The 19,280-nt window shown below is 40.3% G+C and overlaps 2 protein-coding genes across 7 annotated transcripts in view; both read left to right on the top strand.

The window, feature by feature from the left end:
• Positions 1-287: 287 nt before the first annotated feature.
• On the top strand, positions 288-6,275 carry zgc:162171 (uncharacterized protein LOC565931 homolog). Of its 4 annotated transcripts, none has more exons than XM_044021752.1 (5): positions 288-371; positions 721-1,009; positions 3,912-4,042; positions 4,752-4,901; positions 4,982-6,275. In XM_044021752.1, the coding sequence occupies exons 2-5, from the start codon at positions 814-816 to the stop codon at positions 5,186-5,188; spliced, it is 684 nt and encodes a 227-aa protein (XP_043877687.1). In that variant the 5' UTR covers positions 288-371; positions 721-813; the 3' UTR covers positions 5,189-6,275. The 4 variants fall into 4 exon arrangements, with proteins under 4 accessions (XP_043877687.1, XP_043877685.1, XP_043877688.1 ...); XM_044021753.1 differs by having other exon boundaries at positions 290-371; positions 760-1,009; XM_044021751.1 differs by having other exon boundaries at positions 290-371; positions 699-1,009.
• Positions 6,276-14,030: 7,755 nt separating this feature from the next.
• Positions 14,031-19,280, top strand: part of si:ch211-200p22.4 (phosphatidylinositol-binding clathrin assembly protein) — a 74,640-nt gene continuing 69,390 nt past the window's right edge. For all 3 annotated transcript variants that reach the window (XM_044020317.1, XM_044020316.1, XM_044020315.1), the window contains exon 1: positions 14,031-15,226. In XM_044020317.1, the coding sequence (XP_043876252.1) occupies positions 15,097-15,226 (130 nt within the window). In that variant the 5' untranslated portion in view covers positions 14,031-15,096. The remainder of the gene's footprint in view (positions 15,227-19,280) is intronic.

Below are 19,280 nucleotides of genomic sequence, written 5' to 3'. Positions count from 1 at the left end.
AGGACATTACTCTAACCAATGGTCACATGATGGGGATGTCTTTAATAGGACAACACTATTAGTAGTGGTGGTATTAATATTATTAGTGGTGGTAGTATTAATTATTATTAGACCTCGTCACGACCTGTTTGGCATAAACATTACCAGTTCCTCAGAAATTAGCTTCTGCCTTATTTGGACCAGGATTGGTTCTCCAGAAGAAAAAATGTCCTTAAGAGGCAACAAATACAAGAAAACACACACACACACACACTCAGGGGGCGTGGCCACACACTAGTTACTGTCAAACTTCTGCTTGTGTCTCAGTTTTTCCTCCGCGGGTACAAAACCAAACAAACTGAGATGATGAAGCAGATCAAACACACTTCAGGGTAAACAGACCTAAAACTCTTCCACGTTGTTGTTTTGTGTTTGTTTTTTAATTTGTCTCAGCAGCTGTTTAAAGATCCACTCTTTCTTCTGTTTTGCGCTGATACTGAACCACAATAGTTCGTTTTTTTTTTGTCTCGGACTTTATTTAAACCACCAGGATTCGTTGTCAACTCGGAATTGTTTAAGTTAAAAGTACCTAAAGTTGTAAACACGGCTTTTGTTGTCGTTTTCAGTGCGTAAATTGCGATTTTAGCTGCGTAAATCGTGCGTAATCGATCATTAAGCTGCTCATTCAAGACTTAAAGCTTCATATTTTGAATCAGCAGCAGCTTTCATATGTGAATCCAGACTCTGTGGTCAAACCCTGCGACCCTCCTTCATGCGCAGCGCGTAATTGGAGACGTGAGTGACCAGTGTGCCAGCGGCTTTTTACGCAGCAGCATGCAGCAGCAGGAGCGGCTGCTCAAAGTGCTGGTCATCGGCGACCTCGGTGTCGGGAAAACGTCCATCATCAAGCGCTACGTGAACCAGGTCTTCTCCCAGCATTACCGCGCCACCATCGGCGTGGACTTCGCCCTCAAGGTCCTCAGCTGGGACAACAAGTCTGTGCTGCGGCTGCAGCTGTGGGACATCGCAGGTACGTGGAAGAATTTACGAATAAAACTGCTGCATATGGCGATAAAAAGTGTTACAATAGCAGTGGCATGCATAGACATTTCATGGGTCAGGTGGGGGCTCGAGGGAAAACGGGGGAACCCTCTTATAGATATTAACTGAAAAAATAAATAATGTTACAGTGGCAAATATTGTACTTAATAACTTTTCACTCATGAAGATGTTGTATAGGTTAATTACCATATAAAATGTACTTCTGTTGTGCAAAAAAAAAACAATTGAAATGCTAACTTTGAGCTTGAATCGACATTTTTAATTGAAAAGTGATGCAAAGGGACGTAAAATCGACCACAAATGACTACAACATTTAGATGTTGAGAGTTTTTTTTTACCTTTTATTTGCCAAAAGAATTTGGACGAACTGGGTTCGGTGCTTAACATTAGGGGGGTGCCACTGAGCCACTTTGCCACATCCATTAGTATGAATCAAATTTTTGGCAAACTTTAATGAGTTGCCTTTATTTAAAATACATATAAAGGCTGATTCAAAGGCTATGAAAACCAAACATATTTTTTATTTTAAAGTGATTATATTATTATACAAACATACGTACGGGAAAATTAAGACAGCTGACTCATGTCAAACAGGAGTTAAAACATCTCACACCATCTTTTTCAAACTTGTCCACTGCCCTGTGACTGTGCATGAGAAACGAGAAGTGGTCGCTCGGAAAAAATGTGGTCTGATGTGAAGTTCTTGCTGAGTATATATCCGCTTAATGCGTCGCACTGCCCATCACATTAGCTGCTGTGAAAGAGACGCTCTGTGAGGGCACGGTATCTTCTGTAATGACGCCTAATTTGAATGCACATGATTTTTGGAAGGAGAAACACACACGCACACACGGCCTAGTTTATCTTCCTGCTCCTCTCGCTTGTGGCCGTTGAGCACAGCTTGACTGCTGCTGATAAGAGCCGGTATTTGCATGGACATGGCGATGGTTCAGCTCAGGCTCCACGTTCAGTCATTAAAAGATTTTAATCTGGATGAAGTTCAAGTCTTTCCCTCAGGTTACAATCACAAAAAAGTCAAAATATCAAGTGCTTTAGGTCATTTTATTGTAGTTTAATTTATTTGCCACTGGTTCAATAACAAACATTAACAGGTTACGCTATTTAATTATCGGCTTAAAAATGCTTGATTTAGCTTAAAATTTACCACAACAAAAGTAGGTCAATGTAGGTCTTGGACATAAATATGAGAATGTGTGTGTTTGTGTATTTGTAGCTGATATAAACTATAAGGATTGAGGACATTTTGTCTGGTCTTCACATCTTTAAAGGGCTTTTTCAGGGTTAAGACCTGGTTTTAGTGTGAGTGTTAGGATTGTGTTTAGGTTAGGTTTAGGTTAAGGGTTAGGATTAGGAACTTAGTTGTGATGGTTAAGGTAAGGGTAAGGAGCTAGGGAATGCATTATGTCTATGAAGGTCCTCAAAACATAAAACACTTACAAAAATGTAAATTGCAACTTTTGACATTTGTTTTCAAATATGTAAATTTGTCTTGTAATAATGGTCTGCAATTGTGTGTATGTCATGACACATATCTAAATTCATCCTCACCTTAAAACTCCAAACACAGACTGTTAGCAACATTCCTCATCAACAGTGTTTAAAACCTGCTCTGCTGAGAACTAACTCCACACTCTGCTCCATAAACAAACACATACAGTTAAAAACAAACATTTACATTAGCTTCTCATTAGTTTTTTTCATTTGCGCAGTTTGGAGCTTAAAAACTGCACCATGACTGTGCAAATACCCCACTGCTATCAACATCTGTCTGTTTGGTAGCTGAATAAAACGAGCTCATTTCGTGAGTTAACAGTGTTTTAAAGTGAGTTAACAGTGTTTTACAGAAAACAACAAACAAAAACACAGAATTAAATCTACTATTTCACATTAATGTCACATACCTAACCTAAATTTGCCGGCAGTGATGTTGTTCGGCTAACTTTTAGCTAACTTCCTTTCTCTCGCTAACGTTAGCTTCTTTCCTGCTGAAATGACGGCAGTTTAAAGTTTTGGACTTGTACAGTACATGAACAGTATATATAAGCAGCTCATATCAAACATCTTTTTTTAATCCTGTGAGTATTTTATGCTTCATTTTTTTGCTTTTATATGTGAATATTTTCAACTTGCGCTACAGGAACTAACAAGGTTTGGTTTGTCATTTTATAAAGGAAATAGTGCTCAAAAAAGGAGACACCTGTATAATTACTCGATTAATAAGTCATAGTCAACTATTTTGATGAATAGTTAATAGGTGGGAGTGTTTTTTTTAAAGAAATCAAAACAAGTTTTCTGATTTTTAAGCTCTTAAATGTGAATATCTTCTGGTTCCATTGCTCCATGTAACAAAGAAATGAATAGTTTTTGGTTTGTGGACAAAACAAGACCTTTGAGAACATCATCGTTTCCAGGTTTGAGAAACACCAATCAACATTTTTTCAATCAAGAGGAAATAATCAACAGATTAATCGACCGTGAAAATAATTGTTTGTTGCAGCCGTAGTGTATTTGTTTTGCTGAATAAATAGTAATGAAATCAATATTAGCCGCAGGAGCAAATTTGATGTAAACATCACAATGAGTGCAGAGCAGTGTGAACAAACAAGGTTCCCTTGTCTCTGTTTTCTCAGCTGACCATTAATAGAGTTTAATTTAACAGACAAGAACATTTCTCAGGTACTTAATCAAGTTCCATGAAGCCCCAGATGACCTGTGCTCAGGCAGAACGTGACATGTGACAACAACATGGCCCACGTCACATGTCGCTGGTCACATCTGTGGCTAATTCAGCTTTCTCTTGAAGTGTTAGTTGAATTAGACCTTTAAAAACTTTTTTTTGTCTCTAATAGGGCAAGAGCGCTATGGTAACATGACCCGTGTGTACTACAGAGAAGCTGTCGGGGCCCTTGTCGTCTTCGACATGACCAGACTGTCCACATTTCAGGCTGTCCTCAAATGGAAAGGAGACCTGGACTCAAAGGTAAACTGTCTTGAACTGTCTTATTGATTTATTGTCTTATTGATTTATTCTGTTGTTGGACATTTTATGCCGCTTGCTCTCCCACACCAAAGCCCATAGAGAAAATCAATGTTTTTAGCACACAGGGACACAGGAGCTGCTGGTCTACTGCTCCCCGTTTGGTTAGTTTTTGTCACTGAGTTAAATCTGAACAAAGAGTTTCAAACACAGAATTTTGCAAAATAACACATTTGAACTTACTGATGGCGGCAGCAGTGGATCAAGAACCCCTGTGTTGCCATGATCTGAAAATCGCTGATTTTCTCTATGGACTTTGGTGCATGGAGTGACCAGTTTACCAACTTCCACTACCAGTCCAAAAACACAAACTAACAGCAAGAAAAAGTGGTGAACATGTCCTTAAGATGATCCAGGAATAGTTTTCTCCAATCTGTTTCCCATAGAAATGTTTTTTTTACGTGTCGATAATATGCCAATACCTCATACAACTGTCCCTTTAAATAGCATAAATATCTAAAGCCGTGGCTCTCAAAGCGTGGTACGTGAGCTTCCTCTAGTGGTACCTGGAGGAAACTCAGAAATATTGCTCTGCTATATGGTACGTGATCAGAGTGGTCTTTAAAGGTCTGCCTGTTGGTACCAGAGTTAGAGGCAAGGACGACCTTTTCTCGACCTGATGAGATGAACGATCTCTATCTCGTACCCTCAGGTCGCACAGAGCAACGGGAAGCCGGTTCCAGCCGTTCTATTGGCCAACAAGTGCGACCAGCGCCCTAATGGTCTGTGCCCCAAACTGCCCAAACTGGAGAACTTTTCCAGGGATTATGGATTCGTCGGCTGGTTTGAAACCTCCGCCAAGGTAACTTGTTTGAAAGTGACCTTACCTTTTTTTTTTGTTTGACCGAGAACAGTGTGACAATGTCTGTCCTCCCCCTGCAGGACAACACCAACATCGATGCGGCCATCACGTGTCTGGTGAAAAACATCATGTCTGTGGAGGACGAGCGAGCCTCGAATGAAGCGGGCGGCGCGGCGGCGGCGGGCAGCGTTCTCGTTCTGCCACACTTCGATTACAACACCAAGGAGAAAGGACTCAGTGGATGTTCTGGATGTCCCTCACTGAGAAAACAGAGGGACAGTGACTGAAGGACTTCTTTGCCCGTGTAGAAAAAAAAAACGGGATTAAACTTGTTATAAACAAGTGGAATTTTTCTTTTTTAAAGACTTCAATTTATACTAATATTGAGTATTGTTTATTTTTGTAAAAGAAATTAAGTTAAAATCGTCTTTATTTTTCCCTCAAAAGATAGTTTTATTCATAAAATGAATATTCTCCAGTCAAACTAACTGGTCGTCAAAGGTTTAATGTGCAACATTTGTGAGGAACAGAAATTGAAATTGAATATACTATCAAAACATGCTGTGGCTGGTTTGTCCATTTGGGCTTCTGTAGAAACAAAATGGAGGCCGCTGTAAAGCAAGGCTCTTAGCTAAAATACATGTAAACACACCCGTTCTGCGTTCCATTTGTAGTCGGAACTCGGAATTTGTGAGGTCACGGCTAAAAAACGTACCCCGAGGAAGAATTCTAAAATGGCTGCCGTTATACGAAAACTGCGACTTTTACCGCTAACGTCACTTCTGTCGTATACTGTTCCACGGTAAATCAGTCGTACACGTAGTACTTTAAACGTAAACATGTAGCTAAGTTGTGCATATACCACGTAGAGCGCTGTTATTGACTGGTATTGCTTACAATGGCTAACAATTTCAGCCCGACTCGGAGGGTGATGTCACTCCCATTTACGATAATATTTTAAACAAATATATTATCAAATTTAATCACATTTTTTATTCTATTTCCTCCTAAATGTTACATCCGGGAACCTTTTAATGTGTTGTCCACAGAAGTGAACATGTGGCTAATGTTAGCAGTATAGCTTGGTTTGCTAACTAGCATGCTAATCTTGTCCGTTGCACACGGACAAGATCCATGTCCACTGAACACATTATTGGGTAATTTGTATATAAGTCAACCTTCACGTGTGACAAAAACAGATGGAAAAACTGTTGTAAAAGTGGTTGTATATTCATAAACGTGCGCTTTAAATCTGTAACATACGTCCTGTGATTCAAACGTGAGCATTTATAAGAGGTTTTTAGAGACATTTTTGTGCGTTTTTAAATTATAATTCTAATGTTTTGCCTCTAAATTAAAACCAGAATATGAACATGTGTGCGTCCTCTTCACTTATTCTTAATGTACTGATGCTTTATATGAAATCATGTAAATGTTGGGCGGTTTTGTGTATGTGTGTTTGTATAAATTTGAATAAGTATACTTAAGTATTTGTATAAGTTTGCGTTTTCAACCAATTATTTTGAAATATAAAAAAAGTTAAATAAAATTGTATTTATTGAGCTAATTATAAGTTAGTACATCATTTTGCTCAGTCATTGCCGTCGACCATGTTCGGTTGAGTCGAAGGAAAAATTAAATAAGTAGAAACAAAGTAATGATTCTGTTTCAAATTGAAGACAATTTGGAATATTTGTACTGTATACAACAACCAAGTAATACAGTAGATTTTTTTATATACTTCCGCCCCCTGGTGTTTGAGCTCAGACATGACATGTTGATTGTGCAGCATTTTATACACACACACACACGTTGGACATTCATGACTTGAGGGGACATTGCATTGACTTACATTCATTTCCTGGAGACTTACTCTAACCTTAAGCACAATAACTACTGGCCTAATCCTAACCCTGACCCTAACCTCAACCTAACCTCAACCTAACCTTAAAACTGTGACTATGTAAACAATTTTTAGGTCCCCACAACATTAGTAATACTGTAGCGACAGTTTTCCTATAAAAGGTCGCTAAGAGGCTTAGGTGGGCTCCAGGCAGTTACGCGTCATTCAAATGAATCCAAGTCCAGTGATGTTTATTGTTTGACGATTTATTCTTGGTTATTTTGACATTTTGACGATTTGACGGTAAACAGAAAATATAAATCAGGAACGCCACTAACCCCCTTTCTCTCTTACCCACCGCCCGTCCGAGTGCCCAGGTGTATAGATTAAACCACACCCATGTGTCAATCAAAAAAAACGGAAGTGACATGACCAAAAAACAGTATGAGTGACCTTTCAAAATAAACAATAAACAAACAGACCAAATATGCATTTTTGGCCCCTACAAATACCCACACACATATATACGTATATATATACTGTATAGTATGTATAGACATATACATACATGCATATATGTATATATATATATTATACTATGTATACATATATGTATGTATGTACGTACATCCTGTATGTATCTATGTACACATATATATAGATACATATATATATATATACAGTATCATTCATCCTCCTCTCTCTCTCCCTCTCTATCTCTCTCTCTCTTTCTCTCTCGCGCTCTCTCTCGCTCATTAACCCTCATTGAAACCTCTGGTTTCCATGGAGATTCCTGCTTTGTAACAAAGTATCTGCTAATCCTCACATATACTATCATTATCTTCATCTTCGTCATCGTCATCATCGTCATCAGACTGTGGCTCCTCCTCCTGCTGAGAAACGTCTTCACTGAGGTCATTTTGTATTCCCTTTATTCCTCTGGAAGGAATATTTTTTTGTGTTTGTTTGTTTGTGTTTTGTTGTGGAGACACATGCAGGACGCCAGTGAAGGAGCGACACCTTAGACTCTCGGACTACCTCTCATTTTCTTGTGTAAGTTGACAAAAAGAGACACAAATCTATTTCATTTTTCTGTATTTTCTTCTCTTTTTTTTTTTTTTTTAAAAAAAAGAAGTATTTCTCTTGTTTTCCAAAGCGTCTGTTCTCCTTCTTTGCAGAGTTCAGCTCGTGTATAACCTGTTAATTAGATGTTTGTTTGTTTTGTTACCATATTTACTCTTTTCATACATTGGATTGTGGGTTTTTTTTTTATTTATATTTATTCCAATTTCATTGAAGTTTTCGTAGTTGAAGCTCATGTTTTCATATTTTCAGACAGTTTTTCTTGTCATTTTTTTGTCATTTAAATCCTCCATTCTAAATGACTTCGTTGCACTGGAGGGAATTAAACAGTAAGTCATGTTTTTCCATATGAGAATAAAGGACATTTGTCCAGTTAATATTTATCTTTTTTTTTTAAATCATTTTCTGTGTTTTATTGAGCCGCAGACGATGAATGAGTGGGTGATTTTGTTTTTCTTTTGCGTTGAAGCCGAGGTGAGATGTGTGCGAGAAGATGGTCACTGGGGTGAAGAGCGCCGTCTCTCTGCTGCTGCTGATGATGATGATGATGACTCTTCTCCACTTGAGCTCAGGCGAGTGGATCCTTGACATGAGCACACACATCAATCAATAAGTGTCTCATTTCACCCAAATCCTAAGGTCATGATTCATTTCTGTCATAAATAACTATAAATTATATGTAACATTTAAAAACAACAACACTTTATTAGCAGTCAAACAGGTGTACCTTATAAAGTCTTCCTTTTATCTGGATCTTGTATTATTATTATCATTACTTCACATTTACGGAATGAAACTCTAGTTTCTTTGGCGTATAGAAAACAAACTATACCATGAATTATTATAATCACATTTATTCACATGGCATGTTTTCAAAAAACAGAGCTACAAAACAAGTGGAAAGTCATCAAATGAATAAATGAATAAAAACGCCAATAAAGTGACACATAGTTATGAAAATGTATGACAATAAAAGGGTATTTTGATTTAAAGGAAGTGACTAAAGGGAGGTAGGTAGGTAGGTGAATGAAGGAAGGAAGGTAAGTAGGTTGCTAGGTGGGTATGTGGGGAGGGACAGAAGAAGGAAGGAAAGTAGATACAGGAAAGGAAGGGAGGACAGAAGGAAATAAGGTAGGTAGGTAGGGTAGGGCACACTTACTGACTTAAACAAGCCAAATAAACATGTTTCATGATCACCTGGTGAAGCTTCTCCTCGTCTTGGATGAGAGGACCAGGAGAAACTTCACGTGTGAGGTCATGAATCCTCGTCTTCTGTTTCCAGGCCACAGACTCGGCGACGTCTCGGCGTCCTCGTCCCTCTCCACGTTGCTCAGCGTCAATCCTCAGTGCGTCGTCAGCCTCCTGCTGCTTGCCTTCGCCGTCGTCCTGTCCACCGCCGTCTACGCCTGGGTCCTCAGACACATCAGCGAGGGCTGCTGTCAGCCCATCACAGGCACCGGCGCCGTCGAGCCGGAGGCTCAGGTTATGATCGTGTGAACTGTGAAGTCCTCAGTCGGATGGACTTTTCCTTTCATTCGCAGGTTTTGGTGGAAAACGTCCATCATCAACGCTGAACTGTAGATCACGGCATCGTCAGCATAAACATGGATCTTCTGTCAGCTACAACTTGCCTTAAAGATATAATATGTAACCTTTTTTTGCATTAAAATAACTAAAAAATGACAAGACTAATGTTATCTGGTCGTCACAACTTTAGAGGGTTTTTTCAGGGTTAAGACCTGATGATAGGGTTAGGAAGGTAGGGTGGAAGGTAGGTTGCTAGTTAGGGAGGGACAGAGAAAGAAGGAAAGTAGGTACAGGAAAGAAAGGAAGGGAGCAAGAAAAGAAAGAAGGAAGGAAGGTAGGTAGGTAGGTGGGGAAAAGAGCGAGGAAATAAGGAAGTAACAAAGGAGTAAGGAACGAAGGAATCAAGGAAGGGAGGGAGGGAGCAAGGGAAGACGGAAGGCAGGTAAGGTAAGGCAGGTAGGAAGGAATGTAGGTGTGTAGGTAGGTAGGTAGAGAGAGAGCGAGGGAGGAAGGATGAAAAGAACAATGGGATGTAGGAAAGGAAGGCTTGGTAGACAGATCGGTAGGTAGCGAGCAAGGGAAGAAGGAAGGCAGGGAGGGAGGGAACAAGAAGGCAGGTAGCGAGGAAGGAAGGAAGGTAGGTGTGTAGGTAGGTATAGGTTGAGAGCGAGGGAGGAGGAAGGAAGGTAATAATATAGGTATGAAGGGATGGAGAAAGGAAGAAAAATGGAGGTAGGTAAGAAGGTGGATATGAAGGAGGGACACAGGCAGGACAATACAAAATGAAGACAAATGTGTCCGTCCACATGAACCTGATACAAAAAAAATGCCACACATTTGACCAATTCTCATTTATTTTCTGTACATAAATAAATAAATGTACATTTTTATTTACCTTTAACTTATTTTAACAGATTTTTATGATTTAAAAAAACAACTCATCCTGTGATTGACAGCAGCTGTTGCCATGGGTTACGGGGTCTCCCTGCATCCACACATGCAATGGAGTTGCCATGGAAATAGGACCTAAGTTCACGCTTTTGGCCTGCAGATGGCACCACCGGACTCTAAAGTCAGATCACATGTTTTCAGAGCGTGGGTGTGATTTCACCCTGTCTCCTGTGGAGGGCGCTCTTCACTTACAATGACATGATTCACGTGTGACCCTGCGGACATCATCAGTCTGTCTGAGCTTCATGAGCATCACTCACATGTTTGTCATTTTAGTTCAATCTCGTGAGATTTCACAAGAAACTGAAGTCACATTTTTTAACAACAACAACAGTGATGAGGCAGTTGATTTAGTCCAGTGCTGCAACTACTGAATATATTTTCATCTCAGTGTATGTTCTGCAGTGACATACAGAACATATAGATTATACACAGAACATATAGATTATATACAGACCATATCGATTATACACAGAACATATAGATTATACATAGACCACATAGATTACATACAGACCATATAGATTATACACAGAACATATAGATTATACATAGACCACATAGATTACATACAGACCATATAGATTATACACAGAACATATAGATATAGATTATACACAGACCACATAGATTATATACAGACCATATAGATTATATACAGAACATATAGATTATACACAGGCCACATAGATTACATACAGACCATATAGATTATACACAGAACATATAGATTATACACAGAACATATAGATTATACACAGAACATATAGATTATACACAGAACATATAGATTATATACAGAACATATAGATTATACACAGGCCAATTACATACAGACCATAGATTATACACAGAACATATAGATTATACACACATATAGATTATACACAGAACATATAGATTATACACAGAACATATAGATTATACACAGAAGATATAGATTATATACAGACCATATAGATTATACACAGAACATATAGATTATATACAGACCATATAGATTATGTACAGAACATATAGATTATATACAGACCATGTAGATTATATACAGAACATATAGATTATACACAGAACATATAGATTATATACAGACCATATAGATTATACACAGAACATATAGATTATGTACAGAACATATAGATTATACACAGAACATATAGATTATACACAGGAACGGAAAAAGGTAGGGAGTGAGTGAGAACAGAAGGAAGGTAGGTAGGTAGGAAGGAACGAAGGTAGGGAATGAGCGAGGAAAGAAGGAAGGAAGCAAGGAAGGAAGGAAGGAGTGAGGATAAAAGATAGGGAAGGAACAAGGAAAGAAGGAAGGTAGGGAGGGAGTGAGGAAAGACAGACAGAAGGAAGGTAGGTAGGGAAGGAGTGAGGAAAGAAGGACAGAAGGTAGGTAGGGAAGGAGCAAGGAAATAAAGAAGGAATGCTGGGAGGAAGGAAAGAACGAAGGAACGAGCGAAGGTAAGGAGTGAGTGAGGAAAGAAGGAAGGAAGGTAGGGAAGGAGAAAAGAAAGAAGGACGGAAACTAGGTAGGTAGGGAAGGAACAAGTAAAGTAGGAAGGAAGGCTGGGAGGGAGGAAGGAAGGAAGGAAGGAAGGAAAGTAGGTGGGTAGGGACAAATGAATGAAGGAAGGTAGGTAGGGAATGATAGTGGAAGGATGGAAAAAAGGACAGAAGGTTGCTAGGTGGGAAAGTAAATAGGTATGAGGGATGAAGAAATGCAGAAAGGAAGGAAATTAGTAAAGGAGGTAGGTAAGATGGTGAAGGAGTTAAGTGTACAGCATCACCTGTCAACAACAAACTCTACAAAATATAAAAACACAAGAGCTGAAATAATAATTTAATATCAGAAAAATCGAAACATTCAAGAGAAAAATGTCAACATAAGACTTTAACGTGAAGAGAGAGGTCATTAGAGGTCACCTGCACCTGCTGCTCACACACACATACACACACACACACACACACACACACAAAGACCATGTGATGAAACACTTAAATCACAGTTTTAATGTTTGATTCAACGGAATAAAACACATGACATGGAAACATAAAGGACTGTATGTGATTCATATTCACGGACTATCCAGCACACCGTGTTCCACACAGTCCGGAGTCAAACAAGGACACGGTGTCTGAAGAATCATTTAATTCCACCTTAAACTCGCCCCTTTTTCTTCAGTCGTGGACAAAAAAAACTTAAAAATTAAAGGAATACTGCAAAGATTTAAGTAATTTCCTTGTTTCATTGTGGCAGAAAAAACAGTTTTGGAGCAAAAAACCGTGTAATTTAATACGATTGTTTCACAGATTCCGCTACAATTTAAACCATGACACCTTAAAGGCAACACTCGCTCCTCCGCTCTGGACCAATAGGACCGAGAGGCGTTCAGGGCCTGTGGGAAATAAACTCAAAAGTCATTTTCGTTTCTTTTTTGGTTCACCGCTTCAATTCCAGGACCTGCTGGTCTTATGTGTGTCCTTGAGCAAGACACTTATCTCCGTGTGAATGGGTTAAAACTGTATTTATATAGAGCTTTTCTAGTCTTGATGAGTTGCTTTACACTACAGTTTTCATGCATTCGCCCAATCACACGCTGCATTAGTGTCTTGCTCAAGGACACACATAGACCAGCAGAGCCATAACCCACAGCCTTCCAGCTGAAAGACAACTCACCCTACCACTGATCCACCATAGTTCTATCCTTAACCCTCACATTTTTAATACTTTTACTAAAACGTAAGTACACTTTATATCAGAAAATGACTTTCGATATTTAAGTACAGAACATGTCATATACTTAAAGACTTGTATTAAAGTAATATTATAAAAAGTGATTTCAACTTCCACCAAAGTCATTTTCTGGTAAGATACGAACTCTCTCTTATTTAACAAGTATAGTTAGCAGGAAATGTAGTGGAGTAAAAGTTACTAGAAATATAAATAACAAAGTTAAGTACAAATCTGTGAATTCTGTACTGAAGTGCAGTAACAAAGTATTTGTACTTTGTTACTTTACAACACTGCTGTTTAAATCACATCTTCTGCCTTCTGAGGAGTTCTTACGTTCTAAAATTCCGAGCCTATCAAAGGCACGCGAACGCAGCACAGTAGTGAGATCAGCTGATTTTTTTACGCTGCCATTTTGTCCGGTAGAGAATCGGGAGGCAGTCAGTCACTGGCGAGACTTCCCTCACAGACAGCGGCACCGGAGCGGACGGACGGACGGACGGTGGAGAGAAAGAGAGAGAGAAAAGGGGTATAAAAAGAACAAATAAACGCCGCTTGTGTGGAGCCAGCAGCCGCAGGACAGCACCAACTAAGCCCAAGCACCGCGAGAGGAAACTACGGAGCGGAGGGAATTGTCATCCCCCCCTAAACTTAGTGGCTCCGTCGGCGGGGCGCTTGTCTTCGCTCGCACCGCCGCTGCTCGCCCGCTCTCCGGCCGCCTGCCTGCGCTGGGTTAGCGTACCCCCGCTAGCTAACACACCCGTCGCTCCTCGCGACACTTCTCCCCCCCGGAAGAAACTGCACCTGTCCCGGCTGTCAGTCACCCGCCACCCCCGTGTCACCTCCAAACAATGTCCTTCTCCGTTTTTGGTGACTTTTTACATCCGACGTCGGGTTTAACGCACACTTTCCGGAGCCGCCAGTGACCGCTAAGCTAACAGGCTAACAAGTTGACGTGGAGGCGGAACTCGGAACCTTTTTTTTTTTTTGGATTGTCGAGATTGTTGTTGCTGTTCTCCCAAGCTGTGATTTCACACACGGATTATCATTTAATATCAGTTTTCCGTATATCGTGGACCTTTTTTGGACTATTTCCCCCCTGTTTGGTGACATTTAAAACCAAATCATCTGCGTTTTAAAAGAAATCAAAACAGTTAGCTATGTTTATTTGTGGCCAGAAAGTTAGTGTCTCCAGTGTTTACAGATTCCACAGCGGGACGATTTCCTGGTTCCAGCGCTACAACGGAATCATTAGCTAACACAGACCTAGCTCACGTTAGATTAAGTCGTAGTACTTTTATGTTTGCTAGATAGTTAGTGAGTGGAATTAAACCAGTGCCAAAACCGTTAAAATCACAGATTGATTTGGTTAAAAATCGAATTGCAAACCTATATTGCCATCGCGATTTTAATGAACGATGTAAAAACAGGAAAACAGGCTTCAGCTCAACATTTATTGTGAAATATACTCAAGGTTTTCTCTTAGAGTCAAAATTGTCTAAAGTTTCTGTTTTGATTTTCAAAAAATTGGTGTAGAACGCCAAACAGTCGGAAAATAGAGCGATTTAATCGCGATTTGAAAACAATACTAGAAGTAAGCTGTTGCTAAAGCGGCTGTTAATAGTGTTTTGAAATTCAGCGTTCAAAAATAAGAATCATTAAGCAAATTTGAATCCTGCAGTGTTGATTTAAGTCAATAAAACAAACAAATATAGGCCAAAATTCAATTTTTTTCCCTTTTTGGCAAGGAACTATCGGTGTCTTTTTTTGCCAGTAAATCAAAAGTCACCAGCTTGAGAAACTCTCACACCTGCCGTTTTTTCTCTCTTTTCCAGTGACATTACTGCTATTTTTCTACGCAGCCTGGAAAGAAAATTGGACTCAAACAGTGGGGCCTCTGATCACTGAACCTTTACCTGCACTTGACAGTGAAGTCACGTTGACTTGTGTCCCGACGGGGAGTTGATCCATTGATCGGATCGTTATTTGTGCGTTTTGTTTTTATTTGTAGGAGAAGCAAATAAGAGCGAGAGAAATACATAACTGAGAAGATGTCAGGCCAGTCCATCACAGACCGGATCGCCGCAGCACAGCACAGCATGACCGGCTCGGCCATCAGCAAAGCTGTGTGCAAAGCCACCACGCATGAAGTCAGTGGACCCAAGAAGAAACACCTTGACTGTGAGTACACCGTGTGTGTGTGTGTGTGTGTGTGTGTGTGTGTGTGTGTATAGACATAATGTATTGGTCCTCTGTGCTCTATCTGTTCCTTCACACTAACTGGCTGAGAACAAGACAGTCGGAAGATTGCACAGGCCTGAGGGGTTTGAACAGCAAAGATTTATTTTCTTAGTTAAAAACCCCTCTCTCTCTCTTGCAGAGATTGTGTAGGAGCTCTGTCACGTTAAGCCCCGCCCCACACTAGATTAGGTAGATCATTGGCCACATTCTCATCCCATTGTGGCCCTTTTGATAAACAGAGGTGCTTTCAAATTTTAGGCTGTTTTGTACAGATTATCTGGCCAAATTATCCTGTAGTGTGCCGTAGGTTAAAAGACGCAAATTTAACGTCATGCTGATTTAAAATCTGTACTGTGAATATTAGGAGCCGTCCGCATGGAAATTTTTCTCTCTAGCATGTCAAAATAATGGTGATTAATACTAACGTTACTATGTCCCAGACGCATTCATGAAAACCGACTAGTGTTTTGGTCTTGTTAATGTGGTCTTGACCACAATAACGATGAGCAATATAAGAGTAGTAGGAGTTATACCGGTATATTTTTGAAAGAGATGTACTTGAGACAATATCGCCATACCGGTATTTTATATATTATTTTTATGTTGCCTTACGAACGCTATTTAATAAAGCCGACCGCTTTTCTCCGAGCCTACAAGCCAGTTTAGCTGGTCAGCCACGCCCCTTACATGTACATACGTAGTGTTCTCCTACCCTCGCTACGCATCACAACAGACATTTGAATGAAAACGTTGGTTTCAGGACAATCTCTGGAAATCACTATTTGTCCATTTATACCTGAAGATATTACGTGTGATATTAAGTTTAGTATATTGACATGCATAACCACTAACTTCACTGCTAATCTAAGTTATTATGGAAACAGAAGCTAAGAAAAGCAAACTTTCTCACGCTCCATCCGCTGATGGCCTTCATCCATCCATTCATTCATATTACATCAATATCATCCCGCGTTCTGACTCAGTGACAAACACCTCCAGCAGGTTTTTTTTGGACGTAGAGACAGGAAATGACGAAACGTGCGACAAAAGCAACACCTCTAATTGAGTTTTCAGCCTTATGAAGTACATTCTGTGCCCTCCTCGTTTTTCTAGAGAGTCAAAAAAAAGAGAAAAGAGGGTAGACGGTATGTTGTAAAAGCTCACAGATGGTGTTTGTGAGAACAATCGCACATGCAGCATCATATTTTCTCCTGAGGCAGCTTCTGTGGCTTTTATTTTTGTGGGCACATTCCTCACACGACACATGCAGGTGCGCGAGTTTGGAGCAGAATCAGCAAAAGCAGAGATATTCCTCGAGGTTGAATTTGGTTTTCCTTGTGAAGTGGCTGATAATTCTGCGTGTTTATGCACTGTGTCATCTACAGGGAGACTGATTTTCCAATTGAACAGTTAATTTGACCAGCAAATGATGCTTCTTGTTTTCAGAATCTTGATAAATGTTGCTAAAATTCAAATTTTTGATTCACATACTTAATATTTAGTATTATTTTCATTGAGAATCCTGTGTATAATTGAACTGCAGTGCAGACATGGTTATTAATCGATTACTAATTAGTTCCATGTCTAGTCGGAACTCGGATTTCCATCTCGGAAAGTCGGAGCAACCCGTACAAACACCATTTCTTGTACATTTAGTAGCGCTTCTATTTTATTTAGCACTTCTGTGGCTACCATTTATTTTTGTAACATATTTTAACATAGACGTGTTGCTCCACTGTTTCGGTCCGCAGAATAGCACGTAGAGCATCGCTATCAACTGGTATTGCTAACAATGGCGAGGCTGAGATACAGCCAATTTCTCAAATGGAACAAGGTGAACTCCCATTTCCCGACACAGAATTAATTGCCCACTCTTATAACCGATTAATCGGCCAGACTGTTTTGTTTTCCCAATAACTGGTTATCGACTAATCGCGTGGAGGGAAAAAGAAAATCAGATCAATGTAGGGGCAAAAAAAATTCAACGTCAACTGCTGATTATCGGCTTATTAGTAAAATCAATGTTCCCCACAGAAGAACTCATTGGAATTACACTGAGCCATGATAAAAGTGGCGGAAACACTGCTCAGATAAATGCGTGCATTAAAAATGGGAGAACGACCGGGGCCAGAATGTGCTGAAGTTTCTGGGAAAAGTGGCTTTGTCGGCACAAGCTCGCAGATGTTTGATGGATGCTCCGGCTCAGCTGCCTCACATCCGTCAACTCCTCCTCCCTCACAGGCCTCTGCTGCTGCTCCTGCTGCTGACGTTCAACAAAAGTCATGTATTGTCTCTGTGAACTTGGCCGGATCTTTTACAGCCAATACGCCACGTCGAGCTTAATCATTGTGGGTTATTGATTTTCTTTTTTTCTTTTTTATGTGGGAGAGCAAGGACCTCAGTGCCATTATAGGTGGAATTTCCAGTCAGTGCTGCATTGCATAAACGTCTGATTGTTATGTTATTTTACTGTGCAGGCAAAAAATCCTGGCTTGTCAAGCTGTCAGGTTTTGTTGTGTTGACTCTCATGTGGGGAGTTTGTGAGTCTGTCGGTGTGTTTCGATCATTACTTTGTCAACCAGCCAGCGAGCTGATCCAAACCGTGAACACAGCAGTCGTAGGATAGGTAAGCTAGTTAAACAGCCATTCAGTCACTAGACGTCCTTCTCTAACGGCAATGAAGGCTTTCCTGAATGTCAAACACACCCAACTGCCCCAGATTTATGAAGCAGCCCTCGCTCTGCGTTTGACTTACTGGTCTGACATTGGATTCTTCTGTGTGTCACGTCGAGATCTAGGAATAAGACCTATACCCAACACTTTGTATTTTTTTAATTTTCTAGATATCGCCAACAGTCTAGGAGTTACGCCAATGAGAAGTACGAATGCTAAATCCCCTCGGCGATGACAGGAATGGTCACAGAAGAGTTAATCTCTCCTTTAATCCCAGAGACTAGATCCGACTAGCTGTAATTGTGCTTTGTATGTAGCGTGCTCCTGTTAGCATGCTGTTTTGCATCCTTGTTTCCTTTCCTTTCACAAGCGAAGTGGCCGCCACTCGTGTTTTTACATATCCAGTCGACCATACACTGAGTTGGTTTTGAATTTCGCAACTTTTTAGACGCCATGTTTATCTCAGAGGGCCAAAATTCTGGTCATTGCAAACAAAAATTGCATTTTCAAACAGATAAAAATAATTTGTATTTTGATTTTGTGGTTCGTTTTTGATGGTTTGCTTGCTTCGTGAAAAGTATTGAAAATATTGACACAAGTCTAATTCCATCTTGATTGTATCACCTGAAGTGATTGGTTGGGCACTAAACGATGAGGAACAGGTACCAATTTAGGGGCTGCGGAGATAAGTCTCGGTGAATCTGCCAGATTTTTTTATCGCATCGGTGTTTCATCCACAACGGCACGGAAACGGCATTTTGGCATTTTGCCCCGAAACAGTGATTTTGGAAACGAGTCCCAGTGTGGGAAGATCTCCAAATGCCACCCTTTGCGTTTTTGTGTTAACAACCAATTAGTGCTGGTTCTTGATTCCCATCCCGAGTAGATGGACAAGTGTCCACCTGTGTAGCCATGTGTTTCAAAGTCTACTAAAACCTCGAAGCCTGACTGTGGCTGCTGTTTTTCCTGTGTTTTTTCTTTTTAACCTCGATTCTTCACGAAGTCAGAGGCCGTGTTCACAGACACAGACTCTTACATACAGGGCGTACTACAACAGCCATCATTTCCTCGCCGCTCTCTCCCCTTTGGCACAAATTCACTGCCAGCTGTGACTGTCTGACAGGCTGTGAATGATCTCAGTGGCGTATTTGCATCGAGACCCAATAACCGAACGACAACCCTGGCACACGTCTCTCAGCGGCGACGAGCGCGCGAGACTTTGTGGTCGCCGCTGCTCTAGCTCCAGCAACCGTGACATTCACGCACCACTGGTGAAAATAAGTGCCTTATCAGAACCATTTAGCATCATGATTTGGACAAG

This window comes from Solea senegalensis, linkage group LG3 (assembly GCF_019176455.1).
Source record: "Solea senegalensis isolate Sse05_10M linkage group LG3, IFAPA_SoseM_1, whole genome shotgun sequence".
NCBI lineage: Eukaryota > Metazoa > Chordata > Actinopteri > Pleuronectiformes > Soleidae > Solea > Solea senegalensis.
Note: the sequence above shows the minus strand (reverse complement) of the source record. Positions and strands in the feature narration are given on the sequence as shown.